The sequence below is a fragment of the Stegostoma tigrinum genome, chromosome 19, assembly GCF_030684315.1.
Source record: "Stegostoma tigrinum isolate sSteTig4 chromosome 19, sSteTig4.hap1, whole genome shotgun sequence".
Classification (NCBI taxonomy): domain Eukaryota; kingdom Metazoa; phylum Chordata; class Chondrichthyes; order Orectolobiformes; family Stegostomatidae; genus Stegostoma; species Stegostoma tigrinum.
This window is the reverse complement of record NC_081372.1, coordinates 4,641,623-4,660,360: the sequence shown is the minus strand read 5'-3', so window position 1 is coordinate 4,660,360 and position 18,738 is coordinate 4,641,623. Positions and strand designations below refer to the sequence as shown.

General features: G+C 42.4%; 1 protein-coding gene across 1 annotated transcript in view; it reads left to right on the top strand.

Moving 5' to 3' along the window:
* The window catches only part of rims4 (regulating synaptic membrane exocytosis 4), a 118,978-nt gene that overhangs the window by 83,155 nt on the left and 17,085 nt on the right, over positions 1 to 18,738 (top strand). Inside the window, exon 3 of the mRNA XM_048549973.2 lies at positions 3,890 to 4,002. Coding sequence (XP_048405930.2) covers positions 3,890 to 4,002 — 113 coding nt within the window. The remainder of the gene's footprint in view (positions 1 to 3,889; positions 4,003 to 18,738) is intronic.

Genomic DNA, 18,738 nt, shown 5'->3' with positions numbered 1-18,738 from the left:
GAGGGGGAGGCGGATTGAAGATGGATAGAGGACAAGATAGGTGGAGAGGAGAGTACAGTTGGGGAGGTAGGGAGGGGATAGGTCAGTCCGGGGAGGACGGACAGGTCAAGGAGGTGGGATGAGGTTAGTAGGTGGGAAATGGAGGTGCGGCTTGAGGTGGGAGGAGGGGATGGGTGAGAGGAAGAACAGGTTAGGGAGGAGGGGACCAGCTGGGCTGCTTTTGGGATGCAGTAGTGGGAGGGGACGAGCTGGGCTGGTTTTGGGATGCAGTGGGGGGAGGGGACGAGCTGGCTGGTTTTGGGATGCAGTGGGGGGAGGGGACGAGCTGGCTGGTTTTGGGATGCAGTGGGGGAAGGGGCGACAACTCTAAACTGATTTCAATTGGAACACTCTTTGATCTGTTATCCTCACTCAGCATAGGCCATATGCATGAACTACTCAAAATAAAACCTTAGCAAATGTTCTAGACTGTAAAATTCAGTCAAAATGATAAATGACTCATTACTGTGTCTCAGTTTGGAACTCGTTATATAATTGTGCTGTGTAAGAATTTCAAAAGCAGATTGAGTGAAATTAATGCAACCTGCTGCTAATAATTAATTTCCTGCTTTACTCCAGGTCAGACTTGATGACAACAACAACTTGTCTTAATATAGCACATTTGCTGTAGTAAAACATCCGAAGGTGCTCTATAGTAGGCTATGAAAAGAGAAAATAAGGAATTATTAAGACAGGAAGCCAAGCAGCTAGACAAAGAAGTATCTCAAAAGTGAAGCAGTGCTGGAGAGTTTTAGGCATTCAGTTCACCTACAGGTGGTCTCTCTGCTCATACCAGGACCTGGGATCAAGATGTAGGTGTGTTTCATTGTGTTAACTGTACACTGACGATTCTGCACTAGCCCATTCAGCCCCTCGAGTCTGCACTCCAAAGAGCATCCCACCCTCATCCAGATCCCCACCTTATCTCCGTAACCCTGTATTCCCAATGGCTAATCACCCATCCCAGCCTGCATATCCCTGGATACTATGGGAAATTTAGACTGACCACATCTTTGGACTGTGGAGAAAACCAGAGCACCTGGAGGAAACCCACACAGACACAGGGAGAACATACACGCTCCACGCAGGCAGCAAATCAAAGGTAGAACCGAACCCAAGCCCTGGTGCTGTGAGGCAGTAAGCTAACTACTGAACTCCTATGTTGATAAGTAATTAATGGACAAGTAGTTCATTAAAACATCCTCATGGCGACAAGTGCTAAAGTGTGATAATGATATTGATCTATTGGCACATGTACCGAAGTACAGTGAAAAGCTTTGTTTATGAACAGTACAAGCAGATCATAACAAGCAAGGATGTACAGTTCAGAGGTTGTAAAAAGACTTAGAGACATACAGGTTACGTTACACACTGTGTGCATGAGATCAACATTAGTAAGATCATCATTGTTTAAGTCTAGAAAGCCCATTCATCAGTTTAATAATGCCCAGGAAGTAGCTGTTCCTGAACTGGGGTGTGATGTTGGCCGCCTTTTTACAGCAGCAAGCCGTGTAAATAGAGTCCATGGATAGAAAGTTTCCTTCCATGATGGTCTGGGCTGTGCGCATCACCTTCAGTAGTTTCTTACAGTCCTGGGCAGAGCAGTTGCTGTACCAGGCCATTATGGTACTGGACAGTATGCTTTCAGTGGCGCTTCAATAGAAGTTGGCGAAGGACTATGGACATGCCAAATTTCCTGAGTTGCCTGAGGAAGAAGAGGCGTTGTTGTGCCCTTTTTGATTGTCGAATCTACGTGGGAAGTCCAGGGCTGGTCCTTGGTTGTCATTCGTCCAAGATACTTGATGCTCTTCGCCCTCTTGACCTCAGTTCTGTTGATGTAGATGGGGGCATGTTCTCGTTCTTCTCTCTGAAGTTGATGATCAGTTCTTTAGCTTTGTCCATGTTAAGAGACAGATTGTTTTCATTGCGCCACATAACGAAGCCCTCTGTCTCTCTTCTGTATTTTGACTTGTCATTTTTAGATATCCATCCCACCACGGTGGTGTTGTCAGCGAACCTATAAATGGCATTCGTTCAGAATTTGGCAACACAGTCGCAGGTGAACAGGGAGTACAGTACCGGCTGAGGACACATCCTTGGCAGGGTGAAGGGGGCTCCAGTGTTGAGTGTTATTGTGGAGCAGGTGCAGTTACCTATCCTCTCTGATTACGCCCTGTGGGTCAGAAAGCTGAGGATCCAGTTGCAGAGGGCAGAGCCAAGACCAAGATCACACAATTTTGAGATCAGTCGGGATGGGATAATGGTGTTGAAGGCAGAATTCTAGTCAACGAGCAGGAGTCTGATGTAGGTGTCTTTGTATAGATGTTCCAGGGATGACTACAGGGCTAGGGATATGGCATCCTCTGTGGACCCGTTTTTCTCAGTAGGTAAACAGTACGGGATCGTGGCAGGTTGGGAGACTGGAGTTGATGTGGGCCATGACTAGCGTCTCGAAGCACTTCATGATTATTGAGTCAGAGCCAGATTCTAAAAGAAACCAAATAATTATTTAACAGTTACAGAACAATAATTTTAAAAATGTAGAAAATAATAAAATTATTCACAGTTATGAAGATAAGAAGATAAATAATTACAAATGCAAAATGCATGTCTCCTTAACCCACAGAATAAAAATGAAAGGTCAATTGATTCTTAGATTGTGTATTAAAGTCTATGTTGTCAGATTGAGTTAATTATATTCTCGATCAGTTGCAATTATTTATCAATCTTATAAAGTAGGGGGTTGACCTGTCTCATAGCGTACTCATGGAGCTTTTCTCCTTAATTCCATCACTCCATTTACTTTTCTCTGGTTGAGGCAAGAGTTGGTGGAAGTGGGAAGCAGGATTCGATGGTGTTCCAACAAAATCTAGATAGCAGTTCTTTGTTTTTCAGCGAGAGATTACTTTGTTTGTGTGGGAGTAGATTTGGTACATAAATAAAAACTGAAAGAACTGAGGATGCTGGAAATCAGACACAGAAACAGAAATTGCTGGAAAAGCTCAGCAGGTCATTTGTGGAGCGAAATCAGCATTAACATTTTGCGTCAGTGACCCTTCCTCAGAACTAGATTTGGTCTATGTTACCTAGGATCAGTTTCAGCGCTCATTTCTGAATGTTTTTGAGCTTGTTAACATGTTCATTGGAAAGTCCAGCATTCTGAATCAGTGCCATATATTTGACAATGGATATTACATATCTATCAAACACCATAAATAGGTCTATTTAAGAGATGTTGCAGTGTTTGAGATGATTTGCCATGTTGTCATAATGCCATCCATCACCGTTGACAATGTGATGCTGAAGGCTGTTGATATCTTTATATATCTGGGCACTGCAATCACCAGCAATCTGTCACTTTATACTGAAATCAGCACACATTGCAAAAGTTACAGCTGCTATATTCCAAGCTGAGTAACAAAGTGTGGAACAACAACAGTCTGACTAAGAGCACCGAACTGCCAAGCCTGCATCCTAAGCACACTCCTCCATAATAGCGAGGTAGACAAAGGAAGTGAGCAAGGTATCAGGATGGTGGACAAGTTAGCATTTGGTATTTTGTAACAACAAGCTTGTTTCTGATGATCTTATTCACAATAAGTGTTCTCAAGTTAAAAGCAATCCACTAGGATTGTGTGTGTGACTGAAATTCATAAAGGTCTTGACTTTCCTTATCAGTAGTAGAGAGCATCATGATCAGAAGAATTAGCAATGACTATGTTGCAAGTTATTATGTGTACTGCTTAATGACATGGCCCATGTCTAAACTTGGTCAAACACAGTATAAGGATTATGTTGCAACTGTACATGTGTTGCCATACAAATAACTATTGTGTTCTTTTGTCTTCAGCTTGAACTATAGCGGAGTTTGCCTGGCATCTGATGGGCTCTTCAGGGATTTCCTGGATGGAATGGGTCCAGCACAGTTTGTGGGTCGTCAGACACTGGCCACACCATCGATGGGTAAGACACTCTGACACCTCATTAATTCTAACTTTAACATTGACCCAGTGTGATTTTGTGAGCCACATGAGAGAGATATTAAGAGTATGGTCATCCTGACCACATGATCAGGGGAACTCAACCTGCTGAACTCAGCAGCTCCTTACATATTCACTTCCAGCTTTCCTGGCTCCCATCTACAATTCTTCAACTCACCCTGGGAGCATGTTTTCAATCTGATTATGAGGTCCTCTGTCCCCAGCCCACAACAGGACACACAAAGTTACCCACCCACTTTGAAAAGGGGGTAAAATGGAACTTGATTCATGTGGTATATTTCTTGATATCAGCTTCTGTAGGACTTTCAACCACACATAATGGAGGATTGACCTCATGTGCAATATGTTTGAGACTGTGAAAGAGAGAGTGAGTGACAAAGTGAGAAAAAATTAACAACAGTTCAAGATGTAGAGAGTGAGACAGCAAAAGTGAGAAAGAGACAGACCATTAAACATTGGGAAGAAGGAGTATGAGGGAAGAGATATAGGCGAGTCTTTTTATGTCACTGCTGTGTCATGCCACAGAAATGTTCCAAAACTTTTCCTGCAAACAATTTGCATTTCCTTATCACCTGTTCTCTCCACACTATCTTTCAATGCATTTAGCAACCAATGAATTGCTTTCAGTTGTCTATTGTGGAAAATCACAGCTGTCATGTGCATGGCAAGATCCCAGAAATATTGATATATATACATAAATAGTATACAATCGCAGCAGCTGTGAATGTTAACATTTGCCTATATTACAGAGGATAGTAGCTTCATTTTTAGATTGTAGACAGCAGCAGCTTTTGTGTATCATTCAGGGAATTGCAGTCTCTGACAGAGGATAGCAGGCTGTATGTACACTGTAGACGATAGCAGTGAGAGGAAGGGTCACCGGACCTGAAATGCTAACTCTGATATTTTCTTCACAGATGCTGCTAGACCTGCTGAACTATTCCAGCAACTTTTTGTAGTCAACAGCAGTCCCTGTCTCTGTTTTAGAGATTAGCAGTAACTGTCTGTATTATGGAGAATACAGCCCCTGTGCATATCCAGGGAATGTCAGCTTTGTCTACGCTCAGATGGATAGCAGTCCTTGTGTATATTACTGAGAATAGCAACCACTGCGAATATCATAGAGAATAGCAGTCTCAGTGTATACTGAGATGAATAGCTTTCCATGTTTGTTATTGGGAAAACCAGCCACTCTAAATATTGTACAAAGCAGCAGACCCATGTGCATCTTAATGAAGAATTAAAAAGAAGCCTATGATCTAAATGCTGAGAGACTACAGAACTCTGAGATACAGAGGGATGTAGGTGTCCCAGTCCATTAATCATAAAAAGGCTAGTATGTAGGTACAGCATGTAATTAAGAAAGCCTGTAGAATGTGATCATTTTTTGAGGAAGTAATTTAATATAGACATCAGGAAGTTGTGCTTCAGTTTTATAGGGCTATGGTGAGATGTCAATTGCGAACAGTGTTGGTCACTTTATTTAAGGAAGAATATAAATGTGTTGGAAGTAGCTCAGAGACTAACACCTGGAATGGATGGGTTGTCTTACAACAAAAGGCTGGAGAGACTTGACTTGTGTCCACTGCAGTCTGGAAATGTAAGAAGTGATGTAATTGAAACATACAAGATCCTGAGAGTTCTTGACAGGGTGGATGTGGATGGATGTTTCTTCTCATTGGAGAATCTAGAACTAGGGACTAGAACTGTTTAAGAATAAAGGGGGCATCAATTTTAGACAAAGTTGAAGTGAATTTTATTTGCTTGGAAGATCATAGATTTTTGGGTCCCCTTTTCCAAAATGTCTGTGAAAGAAGAGATTTTGAAATTTTTTAAGGTAGAGTAAGAAAAGGGGTAAAGGTTTATCTGGAGTATTGTGGAATCCCTACAGTGTAGAAAGAGGCCATTTGGCTAATCAGGTCCATTCTAACCTTCTGAAGAGCATCTCACTCGGTCGCACCTGCCTAAACCTGCATTTTCCATGGTTAATTCGCCTAGGCTGTACATCCCTGGATAATTTAGCATGGCCAATCCACATAACCTGTGCATCTTTCGACTGTGGAAGAAAAATGGAACACCAGGAGGAAACCCACGCAAACATAAGGATAACGTGCAAACTCCACACAAATAATCTCCCAGCGCTGGAGTCAAACCTGAGTCTCTGACATTGTGAGGCAGCAGTGCTAACCACTGAGCCACCATACTGCCCCAGTAGGTGGGAATGTAGATTTGAGGTTACAATCTGAACATCAATGATCTTATAATGTGGTGGAGCATGCTGGAGAGTTCACATTTAACATTTATTCATTCACGGATGAGGGAATCACTGGCTGGGCCCAGCATTTGTTGCCCCTCGAGAAGGTGGGTGTGAGTTGCCTTCTTGAACCACTGCAGTCCATGTGCTGAGGGTTGACCCACAATCCTATTAGGGAAGGAATTCCAGGATTTTGACCCAGCAACACTATAGGAATAGCGATATATTTCCAAGTCAGGATGGTGAGTGGCTTGGAGGCAACTTGTAGGGGGTGATGTTCCCGTGTATGCCCTTGTCCTACCCCTTTAAATAGAAGTGATCATGGGTTCGGAAGGTGCTCTCTAAGGAGCCTTGCTCAATTTCTGCAACTGACCTTGTAAGTGGTAACACATTGCTGAATATTGGTGACGGAGGGATTGAATGTAAGAGGATCTGGTGCCAATCAATCATGATCTAGGCATGATGGGCTGAATGACCTCCTTCTGTACAGTAACAGTTCTGTGATTCAAATGCATGGCTTTGTCCTGGATAGAGACGAGCTTCTTGAGTGTTGTTGGAGCTGCATGCATCCAAGCAAATGGGAAGTATTCCATCACACTCCTGACTTGTGTCTTGTAGATGGTGGGCAGGCTTTGGGGAGTCAGGAGGTAAGTTACTTGCAGTCTTCCTAAGGCTTCGACCTGTTCTTGTAGCCACTGTATTTATGGGCTAGTCCAGCTGAGTTTCTGGTCAATGATAGCCCATAGGATGTTATAGTGGGAGATTCAGTGATGGTAACATCATTGAATATCAATGGTTGAAGTTTAATTCTGTCACGATGGAGATAGTCATTGCTTGACATTTCTATCTCACTCTCCATTCACTGCCCAAGCCTGGTAATTGTCCAGGTCTGGCCTAATTTGGTCATGGCTTCAGTATCGAGGGCGTTGTGGATGGTGTTGAACATTGTACAATCATCAATGAACATACCCACTCTGACCTTATGCTGAAAGGAAGGTCATTGATGAAGCTGCTGAAGATGGTTAGGCCTAGGGCACTACCCTGACGAACACTGGTGCAGTTGTCCTGCAGCTGAAATGACTGATCTTCAGAAATCACAACCATCTTTGTGTATGCCAGGTATGACTCCACCCAACAGAGAGTTTTCACCCTGATTCTTGCAGTTTTGCCAAGGATCTTTGACACTCGAACCAGTTGAATTAAGCCTTGAAATCAAGGGCTGCCACTCTCACCTCACCCTCTGGGATTCAGCTCTTTTGTCCAGGTGTTGAACCAAGGCTGTAATGAGGTCAGGAGTTGAGTGGTCCTGGCGGAACCCAAACTGGGCGTCACTGAGCAGGTTATTGCTGAGCAGGAGCTGCTTGATAGCGCTGTTACTGACACCTTCCATCACTTTACTGATGATCGAGAGGAGACTGATGGGGCGGTAATTGTCAGGGTTGGATTTGTTCTGCTTTTTGCATACAGGACATACTTGGGCAATTTTCCACATTGTCACATAGATACCTGGGTTGTAACTGTGCTGGAACAGCTTAGCTCGGGGAGTGGCAAGTTCTGAAGCACAAGTCTTCAGTACTAATGCTGGAATGTTGTCGGGGCCCATAGCCTTTGCAGTATCCAACGCCTCCAACCATTTCTTGATATCATGTGGAGTGAATCAAATTGGCTGAAGACTGGTATCTGTAATGCTGGATACCACCGGAGGAGGCCGAGATGGATCATCCACTCGACACTTCTGGCTGAAGATTGCTGTAAGCTCTTTAGCCTTATCTTTTTCACTGGTGAGTCGGGGCCTCCCATCAATTAGGGCGGGAATGTTTTTGGATCCTCTTCTTCTAGTGAAGTTGTTTAATTGTCCAACATGATTCACATGATGTAACAAGACTGCAGAGCTTAGATCTGATCCATTCATTAGTTGTAGAATCATTTAGCTCTAGCAATCATTTGCCGCTAATGAAGCTTGATATGTAAGTAGTCCTTTTGCATAGCTACACCAGGTTGACACCTAATCTTCAGGTGCTGCTTGGTGCTGCTCCTGGCATGCTCTCCTGCACTCTCCTCTGAACCAGGGTTGATCCCCTGGCTTGATGTTAATGGTTGAGCGGGGGATATGCTGTGCCATGAGGTTGTAGATTGTGTTGGAGTACAATTCTGTTGCTGTTGAAAACTGGCCTTGAGTTGATAGATCTATTCAATATCTATCCCATTCAGTATGGTGGTTGTGCCACATGACACCATGATTGGTATTCTCAAAGTGAAGATGGAACTTTGCTTTGTTGATAGACACATCTGTCAAGGGCAGCTTGGTGAGGATGAGGTTTTCCCTTCATGTTGATTCCTTCACCACCTGTCACAGGCCCAGCCTAGCGGCAATGTTCGTTAGGATTCATGCATTTTGTTCAGTATTGATGCTACTGAGCTCCTATTGGTGTTGACATTGAAGTCCCACATTCAGAGGACATTCTGGAGGAGTACTGATTCATCAGTCTAGGGAATGTGGTACGTGGCCATCAGCAGGAGATTTCTCTGTTTCCATATTTGACCTGATGCCATGAGACTTCATAGGGTCCAGCATCAATGTTTGAGGACCCCCAGGTCAGCAACCTCCCATTTGTATACCACTGTGCTGTCACCTTTGCTTCTAAGGTAGGACATACCCAATGATAGTGATAGTGCCTTCTGGGTCATTATTGAGTTTGAGGTGTGAATCCTTGACTATAACTATCTCAGGATGTTATTGATTAGTCTGTGACTCAGTTCTCCCAGTTTTGGCGCTAACCCCAAGTCATTAGTAATAAGGACCTTGCAGAATCAACAGGGCTGATTTTGTCACTGTCCTTCTTCAGGTTAATAATAGGTTCCATTCCTGTCCCATTCCCTTTATGAACTTGCGTTGTGCTTTGATACAATGAAGAGATTTCCTTTGCTATTTCGGAGGGTGGTAAAGAGTCAGCCATATTGCTGTGGATCTGCAGTCACATCTCAGTCAGACCAAGTAAGGAGGGCAGTCTCCTACTCAAACAGGCATTAGTGAACCAGATGGGTTTTTACGATAATTGAAAATGGTTATGCGGTAAATCACTAAACTTTTTAGGTCATTTGAAAACAAAAGATACAAATTTCGCTATCTGCCATGGTGAGATTCAGACCTGTGTCTATGAATTACTAATCCAATGACAGCACGTTAAATCCAGACCACAGACAATATTCTTCAATTTGTTACAATTCCAGATGGAATACCTTAAACTGTTAAACTCCTGAGAAAGGACAGATACACTGTTTCCTAGTTAACAAAGTGTAGGTTTACTAATGATTAAAATTGAGAAGAATTACTATTGCAATACACAGGACGCACAAATTAGAAATGGAAAAAAAGGATCACTCTCTGACTTTTTGCAACGAGTGGACTGTTGAAAATTGTAGCTAACGCAGTGGAAATTAATTACTGCATTGTCATTGGTTATGAAAAGCTCAATTTTTGAGGCTCTGGGTTTTGTAGGCTAATTGGAGTTCCTTTGTCTTGATTCCGTTCTCAAAAAATCTTGTTTGTAGTGCTTCGTGTGAGAGTTTACACTAACCTGCAATGTAGAGGTAACTGGAAAATAATTATTCGACTGTAATCTTCGTTTCATACTGATGTATGAGCCCAAAGCTGGTGCACCCAAAAACATTCATTCTAATGTGTACAATGTTAAAGCTGAAACTGACCTTTTAATCTAATGCCCGTGCTTTCTTCAAAGAGCAAAACACAACGTCTACACATCTGAAGACAGTGGCTTGTTGTTGAACAGAGGATTGTCAGCTTTTTGTTAACTTTGTAGCCACAAGAGATCATAGTCAAGTCTGTTTGAAGATTCTTTGACTGCTTTAAGTGCTATACCCTAATGGTGCCATTCAGAATTTTTGCCAGACAGCCTGTCATTTCATCCCTACAGATACTATGCCTCTGTAGCAGTCCTTGTTTACAATGAGTTTTGGAATTGAGGCTTAAAACTGCTGTAGTATTTTGGAATCCTGACCTGTTGTCACAACAAATGTGTAGAACCACGGGAGATAGGGAGATACTACACCAGTATTTTGCATTAGTGTTTACTGTGGAGCAGGATATGGAAGATAGAGAACATGGCAAAATAAATAGCAACATCTTGAAAAATGTCCATATGACAGCGGAGGAGGTGCTGGACATTTTAAAATGTGTTAAGGTAGATGAAACCCTGGGACCTGATCAAGCATACCCTAGAACTCTGTGGGAAGCTAGGGAAGAGATTGCTGGGCCCCTGGCTGAGAAATTTGTACCATCGATAGCCACAGGTGAGGTCACAAAAGACTAGAGGCTGGCTAATGTGGTGCCCCTATTTAAGAAAGGTGGTAAGGAAAAGCCAGGGAACTATAGACCGGTGAGCCCGACAATGGTAGTGAGCAAGTTGTTGGATTGAATCCTGAGGGACAGGATTTACATGTATTTTGAAAGGCAAGGACTGATTAGGGATCATCATGGGGTTGTGCATGGGAAGTCATGTTTCACTAATCTGACTGAAATTTTTGAAGAAGTAGCAAGGAGGTCTGATGAGGGCAGAGTGGCGGATGTGGTCTATATGGACTTCAGTAAGGCATTCGACAATTTTCATCATGGTTGTCTGATTAACAAGGTTAGATCCCATGGAATACAGGGAGAACTAGCCATTTGGATGCAGAACTGGCTCGAAGGTAGAAGACAGAGGAAGGTGATGGAGGGTTGCTTTTCAGACTGGAGGCCTGTGACCAGCGGTGTGCCACAGGGATCGACGCTGGGTCCACTGCTTTTAGCCATTTATATAAATGGTTTGGATGTGAACATGGGAGATATTGTTAGTAAGTTTGCAGATGACACCAAAATTGGAGAGTTCAGTGAGACCTTGATCAGATGGGCCAAGGAATTTAATTTAGATAAATGTGAGGCGCTACATTTTGGAAAGGCAAATCAGGGCAGGACTTATACACTTAATGGTAAGGTCCTGGGGACTGTTGCTGAAAAAAGAGATCTTGGAGTATAGGTTCATTGGTCCTTGAAAGTGGAGTTGCAGGTAGATAGAATAGTGAAGAAGGTGTTGGGTATACTTTCGTCTGTTGCGAGTGCATTGACTACAGGAGTTAGGAGGTCATGTTGCGGCTGTTAAGGACATTGGTTAGGCAACGTTTGGAATACTGTGTGCAATTCTGGTCTCCGTGCTGTAGGAAGGATGTTGTGAAACTTGAAAGGGTTCAGAAAATATTTCCAAGGATATTGCCAGGTTTGGAGGGTTTGAGCTATAGGGCAAGGCTGAATAGGCTGGAGCTATTTTCCCTGGAGCGTCGGAGGCTGAAGGATGCCCTTAAAGAGGCTTATAAAGTCATGACTGACGTGAATAGAGTGAATAGCCAAGGTATTTTCTTGAGGGTGGGGAAGTCTAAAACTAGAGGGCGTAGGTTTAAAGTGGGAGGGAAAAGATTTAAAAGTGACCTGAGGGGCAACTTTTTCACGCAGAGGGTGGTGTGTGCATGGAGCAAGTTACCAGGTGAAATGGTGGAGGCTGGTACAATTATAACACTCAAAAGGCATCTGGTTGTGTGTGTAAACAGGAAGGGTTTAGAGGGATATGGATCAAATGCTGGCAAATGGAATGACATTGATTTAGGGTATCTGGACAGAATGGACAAATTGGACCGAAGGGTCTGTTTCCATGCAGTACATCTTTATGACTCTAAATGCCACTTTGCCATTGTCTCCTCTAGTGGCTCTTGTTCATGTGTTTACACATATATTATAAAGAGTTGCAGTCTCTGTTTTCATTGTAGAGGAAAGCAGCTCTAGTATGTATCATAGGGAATGGCAATGTCTATGTTTAATATATATTACATGCCACCAAGAACGACAATGGCAGGGCAGACCCAGAACACTACCACTTGCAGGTTCCTCTCTAAACAACACACTGCCCTGACTTGGAAAAACATTATTATTCCTTCCCTGATGCTGGGATAAATTCTGGAAATTCCCTCCTAACTGTCGGGGTCCCTACACCCTGAAGGACAACAGCGGTTCAAGAAGGCAGCTTACCATCACTTCTCCAAGGTAAATGGCAATTAACAATAAATTCTGGCTCAGCCAGTGATGCACACATCCTGAGAGTGAAAAAAATCCTTTATATCCTTGCAAGAATAACAAATCTTTGTATTTATTACAGAGAATAGTAGCTTCTGTATATATTGCAGAGAACAGCACACCCTGTGCACAATATGGAGAAGAACTACTGCAGTGCAGATGACTGAAAATAGCAATCTCTACACAGAATATACACAGCAAGCTTGTGTATATTGTAGAAAAATCAGCTCCTATGTATATTGTAAGGAACAGCAGGTCCCTGTGTATATTATAGAGAATGGCAAGTCCTGTGTATATTATACAGAATAGCAGTTCCCTGTGTATGTTATAAGAATAGCAATCCCTGTGTAAATTAGAGAGAACAGCCATTCCCTGTGTATATTATAGAAAATAACACTTCCCTGTGTGTATTATAGAGAACAGCAGTTTCCTGTATATATCATAGATAGCGGTTCCCTGTGTGTAGCATGGAGAATAGCCATTCCCTGTGTATATTATAGAGAATAGCAGATTCCTGTGTGTACCGTACTGGATTCAGCTCCTGTATATATTGTAGCAGGTAGCAACTCCTGTTTATATTTGTAGAGCATCGCAGCGCTGGTGTGTATTATATGGTTGTATGTGTGTATGATGGGAATATCGCATTTCTGTATATTACACAAATAGACAATTTTGTTGAAAAGACACTGTTGATTTTCGTTGCTAATTTAGTGTGTATGTAGATCTTATTTTCTCAGCTATAGCATCAAAGTTATTCACTGTGATGTGACATCATATTCCTGTAACATCCATGTGGGGACATAGGAACAGGTGTAGGCCATTCAGCCTGACAAGTCTGCCTTGCATTCTAACAGGAACATCAGAAATTGCTGAAGAAGGGTCACTATTAACTCTGTTTCCCCCCCCCCCAGGGGTGCTGCCAAGCTTGCTGAGGTTTTTCAGCAATTTCTGATCTTGTTTCTGATTTCTTGCATCTGCAACTACTACTTTTGTTCAGTAGGATCATGATTTGTCGAATACTTTTATACCTTTTATCCACGGCAGCCCTATAATAACCCTGTACACCACTGGTAACAAGATGTTTATCATCATCTACCTTAGACATGTTCACAGACTGAGCTTCCACAATCCTCTGGAGTCAAGAATTCCCAATGTTCTCAATCCCCTGACAAAATAAAATCACTTGCCCTGGGCATAAGGGGCATCGTCCTCTCATTCTTCAAAACTCGAGAGTGTGCAGGCCCAGTTTACCCAATTTCTATTGATAGGTCAGTCTCTTTACCCCCGGAAGAAGTCTGTGAAGTTTTGCTGCACTCTCTCTATTGCAAAAATATTTCCTGAAATAAGGAGATCTAAACTCCTGGACCAGTCTAATCAAGCTCTAATACAACTGAAGCAAGACTTCACTACTCCTGGAGTAAAATCCTCTTGTAGTAAAGATGAATGTTCCATTAGCCTACCTAATAGCTTACTGTTAGCATTCAATGACTTATTGACAAGGCATCAAATATTTGAAACTTTGCAACTTCTTAACATTTAAGAAATAAGTTGCATATCTGTTAAGGACAGTTGATTTCCCTTCCTAAAAGTCAACCAGAATGGTATTTTTTGACATTGAGTGCCATGGGTCATGTTTACTGAGATTCATTTTTGATTCCAGCTTTATTAGTTGAACTCAAAGTCCCCCAGTTGCAGTGGGATTCGAACCAATGCCAAAACCCTCCAGAGAAAAAACATTAACAGAAGCGTCTGCAACACCAGCCCATGTCATTACCACTAAATCACTATTATCCCTTGCACTTTTGGATTCCTTATGGAATTTGCCCCACCTATGATCTGGTTTTGATGACATTCTCAATAAAAGAATTAAAATGTGAGGGACATTCCTAATTCTCAATGCCTCCATGTAGTGATGATGTTATTTCATCTCTGACCCCGACCTTTCCATACCTTATACCCTTTTCTAATTTGGTTCTTTGCTATCTAGTTAAATCAATCTTTAAAACCCATTTTCAATTCATTACTATTCCAATTAAGAGAAATTAACTTTTTAAGGTGAGCTGCATTGCATCTCAGTAATATTCCCAGAAACTGAATTTGAGAACTAAGTTCTGAGAAAGAGTTATACCTGATTCGAGACACTAACTCTGTTTCTCTCTCCATAGATGCTACTAGATCTGCTGAGTTTCTCCAGTGTTCTATGTATTATTTCCCACTCAGAGACCACTTCATCCACATTTTTACCTTTCATCAGAGTAACTCTTTCCTTGCTCTAGTTTGCTCATTTGCACAACCAGAATACTGATTAAGGTGTAGAGCTGATTGAACACAGCAGGCCAAGCAGCATCAGAGGAGCAGGAAAGCTAACATTTTGGGTCGAGACCCATCTTCAGAAAACCCAAAACATCAGCCTTCCTGCTCCTCTAATGCTGCTTGGCCTGCTGTGTTCATCCAGCTCTACACCGTGTTATCTCAGATTCTCCAGCATCGGCAGTTCCTACTATCTACTGATTATGGTGTCTAATCCATGTGACTTGGGGAGGGGACCAGATACAACATTTCTAAGTTTACTGATGACACAGAACTGGACAAGGTTATGAGATATGAGGAGGGTGTAAGGAGGCTTCAAGGTGCTTTAGATGGGTTGAGTGAATGAGGAAATTCCTGGCAGACACAGTGCCACATCGATAAGTATGAAGTTATACATTTGTTGTGAAAGACTGAAAGGGAGAATTTTATTTAGATGATGATATATTGGGAACTCTGGATGTACAATTGAATCCAGGTTGACAAGCAAGTGAAGCAATCAGTTAGGAAGGCAAATGGTAAACTGGCCCTCATTGCAAAAGGATTTGTGTTCAGAAGCAGGATGTCTTGCCGCAGTTACACGGGGCCTTGGTGAGACCACACCTGGTGCATTGCAGATGGTTTTAGTCTCCCTACCCCAGAAAGGATTTACTTGTGACAGGGGAAGTGCAGCTGACATTCACTAGCCTGAGACCGCAGATGGCAGGGCTGTCCTATGATGAGACATTGGTTCAATTGGGCTTATATTCGCTGGAGTTTAGGAGGATGAAAAGGGACCTGATTGAAATGTGTAAAAGTCTAACAGGATTGGACAGACTAGATGCAGGGAAGATATTTCCCCTGATTGCAGAGTCTAGGGGAATCCAAAGAAAATAGTCTTAGGAGCAAGGAGTATGCCATTTTAGACTGAGATGTGGAAAGGTTTCTTCACTCAAGGGATTGTGAATCTGGAAATCTGTACTAATTTCTACGTTCCTACATTTCTACATCCAGTTGTTCAATTTTTCTCTTCTTTGAGTCGTGATACCATGTGAATGTTGATGCTGGGCCTGCACCAATATGTACATCATCATCATTAATGTAGGAATTCCCCATTATACAGTGTCCATCATCTAGTGCATCCCCATTCTAAGACCCGCTCCTTCGCAATCTGTTAAACTGGAAATAAATCTCTTAATAGGGGTACAGCACAGCCTCTTATTTCCTTCTATAAGACCACGTTTTGGTCAACTTTACATTTAAACCACTCCAATTAAAGAGATCACCATTCCCTGTGCCGTTGAGTAGCTGAGATTCTGTAAAAGGTCTCCAAAATAAGCCTGATTTTTCAGTACCACTGTGGTGAAGGTTTCACCCTCATGTTCCTGAATCTGGCATCAATTCTGCCTTTGTGCCACATGGTGTCAGTGTAACACCATATCTCGAGTCCCTTGAGCGCAATTAATCATCAAGTTCCTAAATTATATGAGAAAGGAAAGAAAAGGTGGGAAAAGAGCCATTTTCACGATCGGTCACTTTTGGGAATTCATTTTCCACATGAGCAGCTTCCTAATGCCTTCTCCAATATTTCTTTATGGGTCTTTCCTTCAAACTATCTAACAATAGAATTAAAACACCTTTCGAGGACAATTAAGTCTCTGCAAACAATTCCTCAGCTTATTTCAAATAGCACTCACATTTTCCTCAGGGGCATGGCACAGTGGTAATGTCCCTGCCTCTGGGTTGGAAGGGCAGGGGTTCAAGTCCCACATATGCTAGAGGTGCCTTGTAGGGTTGATTTAATGTAAATGAAAACTCCCTCCTGACATTTATTTGCCTGATTCCCGTGTTTCGATAAATACGTTAACAAAAATTCATGAGGGCAACTTTTAATTTCAAAACACCAGACGGTCTGCAGTAAGCGAATGAATCTCAGGAATCAAACAGGGATCATCCGGTTTCATCCAACAGTGGCCTCACGGTTTCTGATGTGGTTTGGGCCTTCATTTCAACCAAACTCTCACCATCCTACATCCACGAATTAATGTGAGACTCTTCAGGATTTATGTGACTGGGGAAAGGGAAAGTTGGTTTCTAGGTTTCTCTGTGGGGCAGCTGTGAGTCAGCAGCTTGGTCCAAGAGTAAGAAGGTAGACCCTGTACAGATTCTGAAATCCCAGAATCTAGGCCAGTGTTGTTAGGACAGTGTGGAGGAAATCGTACACATTTGGAATTGTTGTTTTCTGGATGAAACTTTAAATATAGAAACAAGGAGTAGGACTGGGCCATTCAGCCCTCTGAGTCTGTCCCACATTCAATATGATCATGGCTGATTGTCCAACTCTGTCCCCTGTTCCTGTTTTCTCCCTGTGCTCTTTGATCCCTTTACCTATATCTAAAAGGTAGTAAAGACACCATAGACTTCATTTTCAGACGTTTTGTCACCATTATAGGTTTTGTCAAACAAGGTTAGGGGAGTTTTGCTCTGAATCTTCCAGACAGTGCACACTGTGCATCAGTAATGGCTAGAATGAAGGTGATCGATGTGGTACCAATCAAACGGCTGCTTTTCCCTGGATGGTGTCAAGCTTCTAGAGCGTTGTTGGGGCTGCCCACATCCAGGCAAGTGGGGAGTATCCCATCACACTCCTGACTTGTGCCTTGTAGATGATGAATGGGTTTTGGCGAGTCAGGAGGTGAGCTACCCACTGCAGGATTTGAAGCCAACGACCTGCTCTTGTAACCACTGTGTTTATATGGCTGGTCCAGTTCAGTTTCTAGTAACACCCAGGATATTGTAAGGGGAATGGAAATGGTGGCATATTGCTAATGTCACATATTAGTAATCTAGTGTCACAAGCTTACTTTCCCCTTCACGGGATGAGGGGTCACTGACCAAGCAATGTTTATTGCCCATCCCTAATTTCTCAGAGGGCAATTGAGAGTCAACCACATTGTGGTGGGTCTGGAGTCACATGTAGGCCAGACTAGGTAAGGATGGCAGTTTCCCTCCCTAAATGACCTTAGCGAACCAGATGTGTTCTTTGTCGGAGGCTCACTGATGATGTTACCTAGTATGGTGACGAAACGTCTGAAAACGAACCTTCCAGCTCAGCGAGCAAACTCACATCCAGAACCTCAACCTCAGCTACAAATCTTCTCAAAACTCGCAAGATGTGTTCTTCCTGACAATGGATTCAAGATCATCATTAGATCCTTAATTCCAGATATTTTATTGAATTCAAATTTCACCATCGTGGTGGGATCCGAACCCAGGTTATCCGGGTCTCCGGATTAACAGTCCAACAATAATATCATTAGGCCATTACCTTCCCCATATCTGGGGCATGAGTATAAATCCTATTTTTGCATTCAAAGGAATTAAATATTTTAAGAGCCTGGATATTTTTTACTTTTGGGACTATAAACAGAAATAGATGTTGGCCTGTTATAATTGGAATACCAAGAAATTTTAACAACGTGCAACAATAATGCTAAGTGTACAGTTGAGCTGTGCAAAACAATGGTTGCTTTTTGAATCAGTAAGAAGGAGAATTCAAGGCTAACAGCAGCCGATTTCTTGAGTTGAAAAGCTGTAAGTTCCAAGAGCAGCAGAGGGGAAGAACCATCCAGAACCTACAGGCAGAAAGCACCATGTCTGCCCCTTGCCAGAGAAAAAGTAACAAAAAAAAATCTTAAAAGGAAAAAAAACATACAAAAATGTGTTGAGTTGGCTTGATTAACAACTGAATTGAAGAATACCCGACAGGCAGCAGTGTGTGATCATTGTAAAACACAAAAGCACAGTGAGCAAAATGACTTTCACCTTGTGGTCTCAACTTTTGAATGTTGGAGTTTTGTTTATCCTGTATATCTCCTTTTCCACCCATAGTATCTGTGTTAAACTGTTTGACTTTTGTCTGCCTTAATTGTGATTATGTGCCTGTGCCTTTGGGATACTGACGGCATATGGCTTAAGTTGTATGGAACTGATTAGAAAGCTAATTTGTCATGTGCTTTTGTTAAAGTTAACTATGTTGC